The 13,441-nt window shown below is 37.5% G+C and overlaps 1 protein-coding gene across 1 annotated transcript in view; it reads left to right on the forward strand.

The window, feature by feature from the left end:
* Positions 1-5,622, forward strand: part of AGBL3 (AGBL carboxypeptidase 3) — a 95,736-nt gene extending 90,114 nt beyond the window's left edge. Inside the window, 2 exon segments of the mRNA XM_079931956.1 lie at positions 217-320; positions 323-5,622. Of these exon segments, the coding sequence (XP_079788082.1) occupies positions 217-320; positions 323-475 (257 nt within the window). The 3' untranslated portion in view covers positions 476-5,622.
* Positions 5,623-13,441: the final 7,819 nt, after the last annotated feature.

Here is a 13,441-nt window from a genome sequence, read left to right on the forward strand (position 1 = left end):
TCTATTCCCCTTCCCAGCTTTATTTTCTCCCGTAAATTTTTTATTATCTGACATAGATAGCTTATTTGTTTGCTTATTTTCTGCCTCATAATTAAAGTATAAGCTTCAGATGGATAAGAATTTTTAGATAGAATGTTTGGCAGATAATGCTCAATATGTAATTGCTTAATCAATTCAGTTTATATATCTATACATATTTTTATGGTTGCTCCCCAGATTTGCAGTACAACTTAGAAAGCAATATGAAAGAACGTCCATCTTTCCAAATCAAGAAGCCTGGAGTAAACTGGACAGATGATGAAAAAAGAATCTACAGTGATAAAAAAAAATAGCTGAAACTCAAGAAATATTGCAGTATTTGCTCCCCATCATGAAAAGCACTAAAAATGTGCAAACTACTCAGAGAAAACAGATACTCAATCCAAGAACCAACTTTCAAATCCAACATAAGTCAATACAATTTTGTCATTCTTAGCTATTTAATACATATGCTCTTTTATAAGGAAACAAGGCTTATTAAATTCATTATCCTAAGAAACAAACATAGGCTTTTAAAAATACTGGCAGCTACACCATGTTTGACAAAGGGAGAAAGGCCCAAAGCCTTAAGAAAACATTGGATATGTGAAGGGGAGTACGTTTTCAGGCCTTATTTGATTGTTTGTTTACATGAAACCACTCATTAATTTGGATCTATGAATAAAGTATGCATTAATAAAGTATGACCACAGCCTGACTTGAAATTTCTTAGGTGTGTTTAAACCTTATAATCCTAGGGGGCAACCGGAATTAGAAATAATTAACCGGAGCTACTTCAGCTTACTGATATTCAGAGGAAAGCAGGAAGGATAAGACCAGATTTCTTTTCAAGATTATTAAAAAGAACCATCACTAAGGCCAAAAGGAAACTCATATAAATAAAAGTAAGACAATGACAAGCTGAAAACGATAAATATAATACTAATATTATCAACAAATTTTGATGAAGTATTTCTGTGTGCTACACACTATTCTGTGTTTACACACACAAACACATTTTACATTCTACACATAAGGAAATTGAAGTACAAAAGGTTAAGCAATTTGTTCAAGGTCACACAGACAATAGGTAGCAATCGGATTCAACCCTAACTAGACATTTTGACTGCAGAGTCCTTCATCAGCATGCTTTGAGATTTCTCTTCATAATATAAATGAAAAACAGAGGACCAATATATACTTAATATTCAAAGACTGCCTACAAATCAATGATAAAATTATGAATATTTTAATAGGAAAATGGGCAAAGGCTATGAACCAGAAATTCACAAAAGGAAAGAAGAAAAAAATGGCCAATGATCATTTTAAAATGTTCGATCTCACTTAAATCCAAGGAGTGAAAATTAAAACAATAATGAAATTCTCTTCATTTTTGTCTATCAATGGAAGAATTCATTCACTGATTGTTGGAATATAAATGGGTACAATTTCTGGAAGGCAATCCAAAAATATATGAAAAATCCATAATATCTACGTTCGTTTTGACTAAGAAATTCCACTTTTAGAAACTGATCCTAAGGAAAAAAACCTAGGAAAGGGCTCGAAGATTTCTGTAGTGATGTTCATTTCAGTATTGCTTATAAGAGCCAAAGAGAAAGAAAAATGAATCTAAATGTCCAACAATAGAAGATTGCTTAAATAAATTATAGTACATCCATAAAGTGAAAGATTATGTAACTATTAAATATATCAGTGTATATTTTAACATGAAACGATGTTCACAATATATAAGGGAATAAAAGCTGCAGACCAGTCTGATTTGGTATGGCTGCATTTATATATGATGTATATATATTTAATGTGTGCATACTGTACATACTCAAACGCATATATACCTAGAAAAAAACTTTGGAAGTACATATTCTCAACAGTGATTATCGTAACCATTGGAAGAGTATTGGCAGAGTATGATACTCCTCTTCCTGATTTTTTTCTAAATTTTTATTAATGCCTATTTCTTTGCTGTATAATCATCAAAGTAATAAAAACTACAAAAATAGGCAATTGGTGGCAGTTTCTAGTGGGATGGGGTAGCTATCATGCTGGAGAAGACAGTGCCTGAAAGAAATTGAATGTAATAGGTCAGCTAATATGAGAGAAGCAAACAGTACAGGCAAACAAGGGATCAAGTATGATAATATCAGCAAAATCAAAAATCAGAAAATGAATAACAAAATACAATGGACCTAGGCAAAGAAACTGAGGAGCTGAGAATCTGGATATAAGCAAGGGGTCTGAGAGGTGACAGTTCGGCCATTGCTTGATTTTTAGGCATTATCTTCACAAGAGATTCCTTATATGCTTTGAACCTAGACATGTACTCATTGTGGTCTGGCCGGAACCTGAAGGTATAAATAAATGCTAGTCTTTATTAATTAAGAACTCTTTGGTTACATGTAACAAAATAATTCAAGCTAGCTTAATCAAAAGCATAAATTAGGGTAGGGGGGAAGAATTGTAAGAAAATATAAGGCTATTCATGGAAACAAGGGAGAGAATGAATTCAGGCACGATTCAGGAAAGGCCTGGAACTGGGAATGGAAAGCTATCCGTCTTCAGTCTCTGCTTTTCTCTCTCTGCAGAAAAGTCTTCACACCCCTGACTCACAAGTTTGTACCCTACAGCAGTTTCACTTAAAAGACTGACTCACTATCTGTCATTCCCCATTCTAAATTATAGGAAAGATAATCTGACTGGCAACTATTCCAGTGGGTAGAGGTCAAATAGTTGCAAACACGGCTGACTGAAGCCCTTACCCTTGTGGAGCTAGAGGCAGTTCCCAGGAAGGGAAAATTTTGCCTGGGCTGGACACTTTCCAGAAGTATCTAATATAGGTATAGGTGGAAATAAGAAAAATTAGGAAAGCCAAAAGCAAAACCATTCTTAACAGATGATCTCACTACATATTTAACATCATCAAAATTGATATTTTTTGCTCTTACAACTTATTTCTTTATGGCTGCCTTTTCTCTGTTTTCTATATCCTTTACCTGACTGGCTCAACACACTGACATACTATTACATGATTACAGGGTAGAGTAAGAATAAGCAAAGAATGAAAAGATCACACCTTTGCTAAACCATTTTAGGCATCAATCCAAGTTTCGACTAAAGAAAGACTACTTAACTTATTGAAACAGCCTGCAGAATTATCATGCTTAAGGATATAAAATCTGAATATAATTATAAGACTGGAACTTAAACTGTTTTGTTCTTATGTGAAAATTAATAGGGTATATATAGGTGGATTACTAATCAATAGCATATTAGCAAAATGATTTACATCTCTTAAATGTATCTCTGATCAAACATTGGTCAGACGTCAAACATGGAGGAATAAATCTCATGTTTGGTATTCCATCTGGGAATGATGAAAATTCTTGAGAATTTTCAAATTGGAGAGTTTTTTCACTTCCAGGAAGATGAAGTAAAATGTATTTTCCCTACTCTTTCACTAAAAACAATTAAAGACCCTAGACATTACATATAAAACAAACATAAGATAACTTTGAAAGGTAGAGAAAAGAAGGCAGACTAGCTAGGGACCTCAAGAGCCAAAGAATGGTAACACAGTGGTGAGTGGATGGTAACACAGTGGTGAGTGGCCTGGGTTTTCTTTTTGCCTCATATATCCAAGAACTGGAGCTGAAGAAGCCACCAACATAGAAACACCAATGGACACAGACCAAGAAAAAAAGAAAGACAATAAAAGCCTGCATTATACCAAAAGACCTACCAGGAAAAGGATGACCTACCAAAACAGAAAACATTTAGATAAAAACTGCACTACTCCAGCCAAACACTATGGATAAACAGTGGCTCCACTCCCACCCACATAAGCAGAAGCAGAGGGAGAGGTCTAGACTTCCACTCTTGTAAGATTATAATGAGGCCTCTCAACCCCCCTTGTAGGTAGTGTCAAAGAAGGGCAAGTACCAAGTCAGGACTTTCATCCCCACTGGCCTGTAAAGACCCCCGCCCCAGGGTGTCATTGGACACCATGTGGGGAGCTTAGACTTCCACACCCACTGGACAAAAATGAGGTGTCTTTCCCCCTCCCCACTATGGTGGTGTCAGAGTAGATCTAGTGGAGAGTCAGAACTTTTACCAATGCCCAGCAGTAATGAGACCACCTCTACCTCAGTATCAGTGGAGGCTACATGGGGAAATGAAACTCCCACACCTGTCCAGCAGGAATGAGAAGCTCCTCCCCTCTGGTGTCAGTGGAGTCCAAGTGGGGAATCTGGGCTTCTGCTTCCATCTGTCAGTAATGAGGTCTCACCCCTGCTACAGCAGAGTTACAAAAAGTCAGCTAAAACAGAAGGTTTAAATAAGATCCAGAGTCTCATAACATAATATGAGAATGTCTATGTTTTAATCAGAAATAAATCATCATACCAAGAACCAGGAAGATTAAAATTGATTAGAAAAAATAATCAGTAAATGCAAACAATGAGATGACAGTGACGATAGAATCTTCTGAAAAAGATTTTTACAACAGTCATGATAAAAAATGCTTCAACAAACACAAACACACTTGAAACAAATGAAAGAAAATATAAAGCCTCAGTGGGGAAAAAAAAAAGTGGGGGCGGGTAGACAGAGAAGGAAAGAAAGAAATAGAAGGTAATAACCAAAGGGAAATTTTTGAATGGAAAAATACAATAACTGGAATGAAAAGCTCAGTGGCTGAACTCAACAGCACAATTGAGGGGACAGAGGAAAGAATCTATGAACTGGAAGAGATAGAACTACAGAAATAACCCAACCTGAACATCAGAGAGAAAACAGACTGGAAATAAAATGAACAGAGCCTCAGAGACCTGTGGGACTATAAAACAAGATCTAACATTCATATTATCAGAGTCCCAGGAAGAGAGGAGAAAACAGCAAGGCTGAGAAGGTACTCAAAGGTACTCCAAATTTGGCAAGAGACATAAACCTACAGATCAAAAAGCTGAGCAAACCACTAACAGGATAAACCCAAAGAAATCCATGCCAAGATATACCAGATTAAAAAAGTGTTTTTTTGGCTGTGTTGGTCTTTGTTGCTGCACACATCCTTTCTCTAGTTGCGGCGAGCAGGGGCTACTGTTTGTTGCCGTGCACGGGCTTCTTGTTGCAGAGCACAGGCTCTAGGCATGCGGGCTTCAGTAGTTGCAGCACCTGGGCTCAGCAGTTGTGGCTCATGGGCTCTAGAGCGCAGGCTCAGCAGTTGTGGTGCATGGGTTTAGCTGCTCTGCGGCACGTGGGATCTTCCCGGACCAGGGACTGAACCCATGTCCCCTGCATTGGCAGGCAGATCGTACCCACTGCACCACCAGGGAAGTCCAGATACACCAAAATTTAACTTCTGAAAACTAAAGAAAAAGAAAAACTCTTGGAGCAGCCAGAGAAAAATGGCACCTTATTTATAGGGAAAAACAATCTGTCTCATCATAAACTATGGAGGCTATGGAACTTCCCTGGTGGTCCAGTGGTTAAGACTCCACGCTCCCAATGCAAGGGGCCCAGGTTCAATCCCTGGTCAGGGAACTAGATCCCACATGCATGCCACAACTAAGAGTTCACATGCCGCAACTAAGAGTCTGCATGCTGCAATGAAGATCCTGCACATGGCAACAAAGATCCCACGTGCCACAACTAAAACCTGGCACAGCCAAGTACATAAATAAATAAATATTTTTAAAAAACTATGGAGGCTAGAAGAAGTGGCACGATGTTTTCAACTATTGAAAGAAAGAAACTGTCAACCCATAATCCTACACCCAGCAAAAATAAAGGAGAACTCAAGAAATGTTGAGATGAAGGAAAACTAAGAGAATTTTTCACTAAAAGACCTACACTAAAAGAATGGCTGATGGAATTTTTCTCAACAGATAGAAAATAATTAAAGGAGGAACATCAGGAAATAAATAACATACTGAGCAAATGTACAGGTAAATATAATGGGATTTCCTTCTCTTCTTCAGTTTTGTAAAATATTTTGATGGTTGAAGCAAAAATTATAACATTGATATGGTTCTAAACGTATGTAAAGGGAATATTTAAGACAAATATAAATATTAGAAGGTAAAGGGAGATAAAGGGAGGTAAGATATCTACACTTCACTCAAACTGGTAAAATTACACCATGAGATATAAGTTATCCATATGTAATATTTAGAGTAACCACTCAAAAACCTATTCAAAAAGATACACTCAAAAACACTATAGATAAATATAAATGGAATTCCCTCGAATATTCACATTATTCACAGGAAGGCAGGAAAAAGAAAACAATGAGAAAAACCTGAGAACAAACAAACAAAACAAAAAGGCAGGCTAACGTCCTAAGATAACAATAACTACATTAAATGTAAATGGCCTAAATATAACAATTAAGAGACAGAGATTAGAAAAGTGAATTTAAAAATATTACCTCGTGATATGCAGTCCACAAGAAACTCATTTCAAATATGACAGTGTAGGCAGGCTGAAAGTATAAGGATAGAAGACAATATATCATGAAAACAATAAATGAAAGCAGGAGTGACTATGTTAATATAAGATGAAGTGGGTTTCAGAGCAAAGAAAATTACCAGAGACAGAGAGGGACATTATACAATGATAAAAAGGTCAACCAACTAAGAACACATAGTGATCTTATATGTGTATGCACAAAACTATAGAACTACAAAATATGTGAAGCAAAAATTGAAAGGAGAAATAGACAGATCCACAAATGATCAAATCACTAGATGGAAATGGAATAAGGATGTAAAAGAATTCAACACCACTGACCAACAAAATCTAATTTGCGTTTATAGTGTACTCCACTCAACAACAGATGAATATATATTCTTTTCAAGTATGCATGCAGCATATATCAAGATAGACTATATCCTGGCCGTAAAACAAGCCTCTACGTATTTAAAAGAATTTAAATCATATAAATCATATTTTTTTTACCACAATGGCATCAAACTAGCAATCAATGCACAAAGATAACAGACAAACTCATGAACACTTGGAAATTATACAACATCCTTATGAACAATTCATGAGTCAATTCATGAGTCTCAAAGGAAATAAAAACATATACTGAAACGAATGAAAATGAAGACAATATATCAAAATTTGTGGGATGCAGCTAAACCAGGGCTGGGAAGGACATTTATAGAACTAAACACATACATTAAGAGGAAAAATCTCAAACCAATAAGCTCCAACTGTAAGAACCTATAAAAAGAAGAGCAAAATAAACCCAAAGCAAGTAAAAGGAAGGGAATAATAAAGAAATGAAATTCAAAACAGAAAAATGACACACACAGCATGTTCATGGATTAGAAAACCCAACTGAGTAAAGATGTCAGTTCTTCCCAAATTGATATACAAGTTTTATGTAATTCCTATCAAAATCCCAGCAAGATTTTTTGTAGATATAGAAAAGATTATCCTAAAATATATATACAAAGGCATTAAAATAGCAAAAACAATTTTGAAAAAGAAAGATAACATGGAAAGAATCAGTCTATCTGATTTAAAGACCTTTAATATAGCTACAATAATTAAGAGAATATAGTATGGGAAGAGGAACAGACATACACATCAATGGAACCAAATAAAGAACCAAGAAATAGACCCTATGCAAATATCCTTGACTAGTTTTGACAAAAAAGCAAAAGCAACTCAATGGAGCAGAAAAAGCCTGTTTAACCAATCTTGCTGCAGCAATTAAACATCCACAGGCCAAAAAAATGAACCTTGACCTAAACTCATACCTTAAACAAAAAAATAACTCAAAATAGATCATAGAACTTAACTGCACAACATGAACCTATAAAACTTTTAGAAAAAAAGAAAATCTTCAGAATCTAGAGCTGGACAAAAAGCATGATCCATAAAAGAAAACTTGATAAGTTGGAATTTATCAAAATAACAGCGTTTGCCCTTTGAAAGACCCATTAAGAGGAAAAAAAACAAGCTATAATATTGGAAAAAATTTAAAAACAGCCCTCAAACCTAAAATATTAGACTCATGCAAGCTACACAGGATGCTCCCACATAAAAACAGCCATTCAAGACCACAATAGATATTTGCTTCTTCTAAACTCACAGAGTCAGAGGACTATAAGTAAAATGAAGAAGCAGAGGAACCACTCCCAATTAAAATATCAAGAGAATTTACCCTGAAAGAACAATGAAATAGATCTATCTAGTCTATTAGATTCTGAGTTCAAAAAGGAGATAATAAAAATACTGAAGGAATTAAGAAAGGCTATTGATAGAAATGCAGATTACTGTAAAAAGGAACTAGAAACTATAAAGAGTAACCAAGTAAAATTAGAAAATGCATTTGCCAAGACAAAAGCTGAGTTAAAGGCAATAAAATAGCAAACTGAATAATGCAGATGAATAATTGATCTGCAAGATAGAATAATGGAAATCACTCAATCAAAAAGCAGATAGAAAGACAAATTAAAAAAAAGCAGTATACGAGACCCATGAGATAATATAAAGTGTTCCAATATATGCATAATAGGGATGCCAAAAGGAGAAGAAAGAAAAAAGGGGATCAAAAATGTATTTGAAAAAAATTATGGCTGAACCTTCCTGAAATCTAGAGAAGGAAACAGATATCCAGGTACAGGAAGCACAGAGGGTCCCAAACAAGATGAACACAAACAGACCCACACCAAGACACAGCATAATTAAAATGGCAAAAGTTAAAAGATAAAGAAAAGATTCTAAAGACAGCAAGATAAAAAGAGAACTCAGTTAGAAGGAATCTCCCATAAGACTATCAGCTGATTTCTCTGCAGATACTCTGAAGGGAGTGGCATGATATATTCGAAGTCCTGAAAGGGAAAACCCTATAACCTAGGATACTCTACCCAGCAAGATTATAATTTAGAATAGAAGGGATCAGGAATTTCTTAGACAGGAGGACCTTCAAGATGGTGGGGGAGTAAGACATGGAGATCACCTTCCTCCCCACAAATATATCAAAAATACATCTACATGTGGAACAACTCCTACAGAACACCTACTGAATGCTGACAACAGACCTCAGACTTCCCAAAAGGCAAGAAACTCCCCACGTACCTGGGTAGGGCAAAAGAAAAAAGAAAAAACAGAGACAAAAGAATAGGGATGGGACCTGCACCAGTGGGAGGGAGCTGTGAAGGAGGAAAGGTTTCCACACACTAGGAAGCCACGGGCAGAGCCTGCAGGTGGCGGAAGGGGGGAAGCTTCGGAGCCGCGGAGGAGAGCACAGCAACAAGGGTGCAGAGGGCAAAGCAGATTCCTGCACAGAAGATGGCTGCCAACCAGCACTCACCAGCCCGAGAGGCTTGTCTGCTCACCCGCCAGGGTGGGTGGGGCTGGGAGCTGAGGCTCGGGCTTGGGTCGGATCGCACGGAGAGGACTGGGGTTGGCTGCGTGAACACAGCCCGAAGGGGGCTAGTGCACCACGGCTAGCCGGGAGGGAGTCCGGGAAAAAGTCTGGACCTGCCTAAGAGGCAAGAGACCATTGTTTCAGGGTGCACGAGGAAAGGGGATTCAGAGCACCACCTAAATGAGCTCCAGAGATGGGCGCGAGCCACGGCTATCAGCGCGGACCCCAGAGACGGGTATGAGATGCTAAAGCTGCTGCTGCAGCCACCAAGAAGCCTGTGTGCGAGCACAGGTCACTCTCCACACCTCCCCTCCTGGGAGCCCATGCAGCTCGCCACTGCCAGGGTCCCATGATCCAGGGACAACTTCCCCGGGAGAACACACAGCACACCTCAGGCTGTTACAACAACATACTGGCCTCTGCCACTGCAGGCTTGCCCGGCAGTCCATACCCCTCCCTCCCCCAAGCCTGAGTGAGCCAGAGACCCCTCATCAGCTGCTTCTTTAACCCCGTCCTGTCTGAGTGGGAACAGACGCCTTCAGGCGACCTACATGCAGAAGCGGGCCAAATCCAAAGCTGAGCCCCGGGAGCTGTGAGAACAAAGAACAGAAAGGGAAATCTCTCCCAGCAGGCTCAGGAGCAGCGGATTAAAGCTCCACAATCAACCTGATGTACCCTGCATCTGTGGAATACATGAATAGACAACAAATCATCCCAAAATTCAGGCAGTGGACTTTGGGAGCAATGGTTTTTTTTTTTTCCTTTTTCTCCTTTTGTGAGTGTGCATCTGTATGCTTCTTTGTGTGCTTTTGTCTGTATAGCTTTGCTTTCACCATTTGTCCTAGGGTTCTGTCTGTGCGGTTTTTTGTTCTTTTTTTTTTTTGTATAGTTTTTAGCACTTTTTATCATTGGTGGATTTGTTTTTTGGTTTGGTTGCTCTCTTCTTTCTTTTTTTATTACATTTTATTTTTTCTTATTTTTAATAACTATTTTTTTGTTATTTTTATTATTTTATTTTTCCTCCCTCTCCCTCTCCCTCTCTTTCTTTCTTTCTCCCTTTTATTCTGAGCCGTGTGGATGACAGGGTCTTGGTGCTCCGGCTGGGCATCAGACCTGTGCCTCTGAGGTGAGGGAACTGAGTTCAGGACATTGGTCCACCACAGACGTCCCAGATCCATGTAATATCAAATGGCGAAAACTCTCCCAGAAATATCTATCTCAACACTAAGACCCAGCTACACTCAATGACCAGCCAGCTACAGTGCTGGACACCCCATGCCAAACAACTAGCAAGACAGGAACACAACCCCACGCATTAGCAGAGAGGCTGCCTAAAATCATACTAAGGTCACAGACACCCCAAAACACACCACTGGACGCGGACCTGTCCGCCAGAAAGACAAGATCCAGACTCATCCACCAGAACGCAGGCACCAGTCCCCTCCACCAGAAAACCTACACAAGCCACTGAACCAACCTTACCCACTGGGGAGAGAACCAAAAACAATGGGAACTACGAACCTGCAGCCTGTGAAAAGGAGACCCCAAACACAGTATGTTAAGCAAAATGAGAAGACAGAAAAACACACAGCAGATGAAGGACCAAGGTAAAAACCCACCAGACCAAACAAATGAAGAGGAAATAGGCAGTCTACCTAAAAAAGAATTCAGAGTAAAGATAGTAAAGATGATCAAAAATCTTGGAAATAGAATGGAGAAACTACAAGAAATGTTTAACAAGGACCTAGAAGAACTAAAGAGCAAACAAACAGTGATGAACAACACAATAAATGAAATTAAAAATTCTCTAGAAGGAATCAATATCAGAATAACTGAGGCAGAAGAACAGATAAGTGACCTAGAAGATAAAATAGTAGAAATAACTACCGCAGAAGAGAACAAAGAAAAAAGAATGAAAAGAATTGAGGACAGTCTCACAGACCTCTGGGACAACATTAAAAACACCAACATTTAAATTATAGGGGTCCCAGAAGAAGAAGAGAAAAAAACGGGGCTCAAAAAATATTTGAAGAGATTACAGTTGAAAACTCCCCTAATATGGGAAAGGAAATAGTCAATCAAGTCCAGGAAGTGCAGAGAGTCCCATACAGAATAAATCCAAAGAGAAACACGCCAAGACACATATTAATCAAACTATCAAAAATTAAATACAAAAAAAAATATTAAAAGCAGCAAGTGAAAAGCAACAAATAACATAAAAGGGAATCCCCATAAGGTTAACAACTGATCTTTCAGCAGACACTCTGCAAGACAGAAGGGACTAGCAGGACATATTTAAAGTGATGAAAGGGGAAAAACCTACAACCAAGATTACTCTACCCAGCAAGGATCTCATTCAGATTCGATGGAGAAATTAAAACCTTTACAGACAAGCAAAAGCTAAGAAAATTCAGCACCACCAAACCAGCTTTACAAAAAATGCTAAAGGAACTTCTCTAGGCAGGAAACACAAGAGAAGGAAAAGACCTACAAAAACAAACCCAAAACAATTAAGAAAATGGGAATAGGAATATACATATCAATAATTACCAATAATTATATTGGTGATTATGTTACTTACCAATTAATTGGTAATTATACTATTAATTAACTGTATTACCAATTGATTGGTAATCAATAATTATCAATAACTGTATTGTAATGAAATACAAATGGATTAAATGCTCCAACCAAAAGACATAGACTGGCTGAATGGATACAAAAACAAGACCCGTATATATGCTGCCTACAAGAGACCGACCTCAGACCTAGGGACACATACAGACTGAAAGTGAGGGGATGGAAAAAGATATTCCATGCAAATGGAAATCAAAAGAAAGCTGGAGTAGCAATTCTCATAGACAAAATTGACTTTACAACAAACACTATTACAAGAGACAAAGAAGGACACTACATAATGATCAAGGGATCAATACAACAAGAAGATAAAACAATTGTAAATATTTATGCACACAACATAGGAGCACCTCAATACATAAGGCAAATGCTAACAACCATAAAAGGGGAAATCGACAGTAACACAATCATAGTAGGGGACTTTAACACCCCACTTTCACCAATGGACAGAGCATCCAAAATGAAAATAAATAAGGAAACACAAGCTTTATATGACATATTAAACAAGATGGACTTAACTGATATATAAAGGACATTCCATCCAAAAACAACAGAATACACATTCCTCTCAAGTGCTCATGGAACATTCTCCAGGATAGGTCATATCTTGGGTCACAAATCAAGCCTTGGTAAATTTAAGAAAACTGAAATAGTATCAGGTATCCTTTCTGCCCACAATGCTATGAGACTAGATATCAATTATAGGAAAAAAACTAAAAAATACAAACACATGGAGGCTAAAAAATACGCTACTAACTAACCAAGAGATCACTGAAGAAATCAAAGAGGAAATCAAAAAATACCTAGAAACAAATGACAATGAAAACACGATGACCCAAAACCTATGGGATGCAGCAAAAGCAGTTCTGAGAGGTAAGTTCATAGCAATACACTCGTACCTCAAGAAACAAGAAAGATCTCAAAAAAACAACCAACTTACACCTAAAACAATGAGAGAAAGAAGAACAAAAACAGCCTCAAAGTTAGCAGAAGGAAAGAAACTATAAAGATCAGATTAGAAATAAATGAAAAAGAAATGAAGGAAATGATAGCAAAGATCAATAAAACTAAAAGCTGGTTCTTTCAGAAGATAAACAAAATTGATAAACCATTAGCCAGACTCATCAAGAAAAAAAGAGAGAAGATTCAAATCACAGAATTAGAAATGAAAAAGGAGAAGTAACAACTGACACTACAGAAATACAAAGGATCATGAGAGATTACTACAAGCAACTATATGCCAATAAAATGGACAACCTGGAAGAAATGGACAAATTCTTAGAAAAGCACCACCTTCCAAAACTGAACCAGGAAGAAACAGAAAATATAAACACACCATTCACAAGCACTGAAATTGAGACTGTGATTAAAAATCTTCTAACAAAC

Source organism: Stenella coeruleoalba (genome assembly GCF_951394435.1).
Source record: "Stenella coeruleoalba genome assembly, chromosome: 9".
NCBI lineage: Eukaryota > Metazoa > Chordata > Mammalia > Artiodactyla > Delphinidae > Stenella > Stenella coeruleoalba.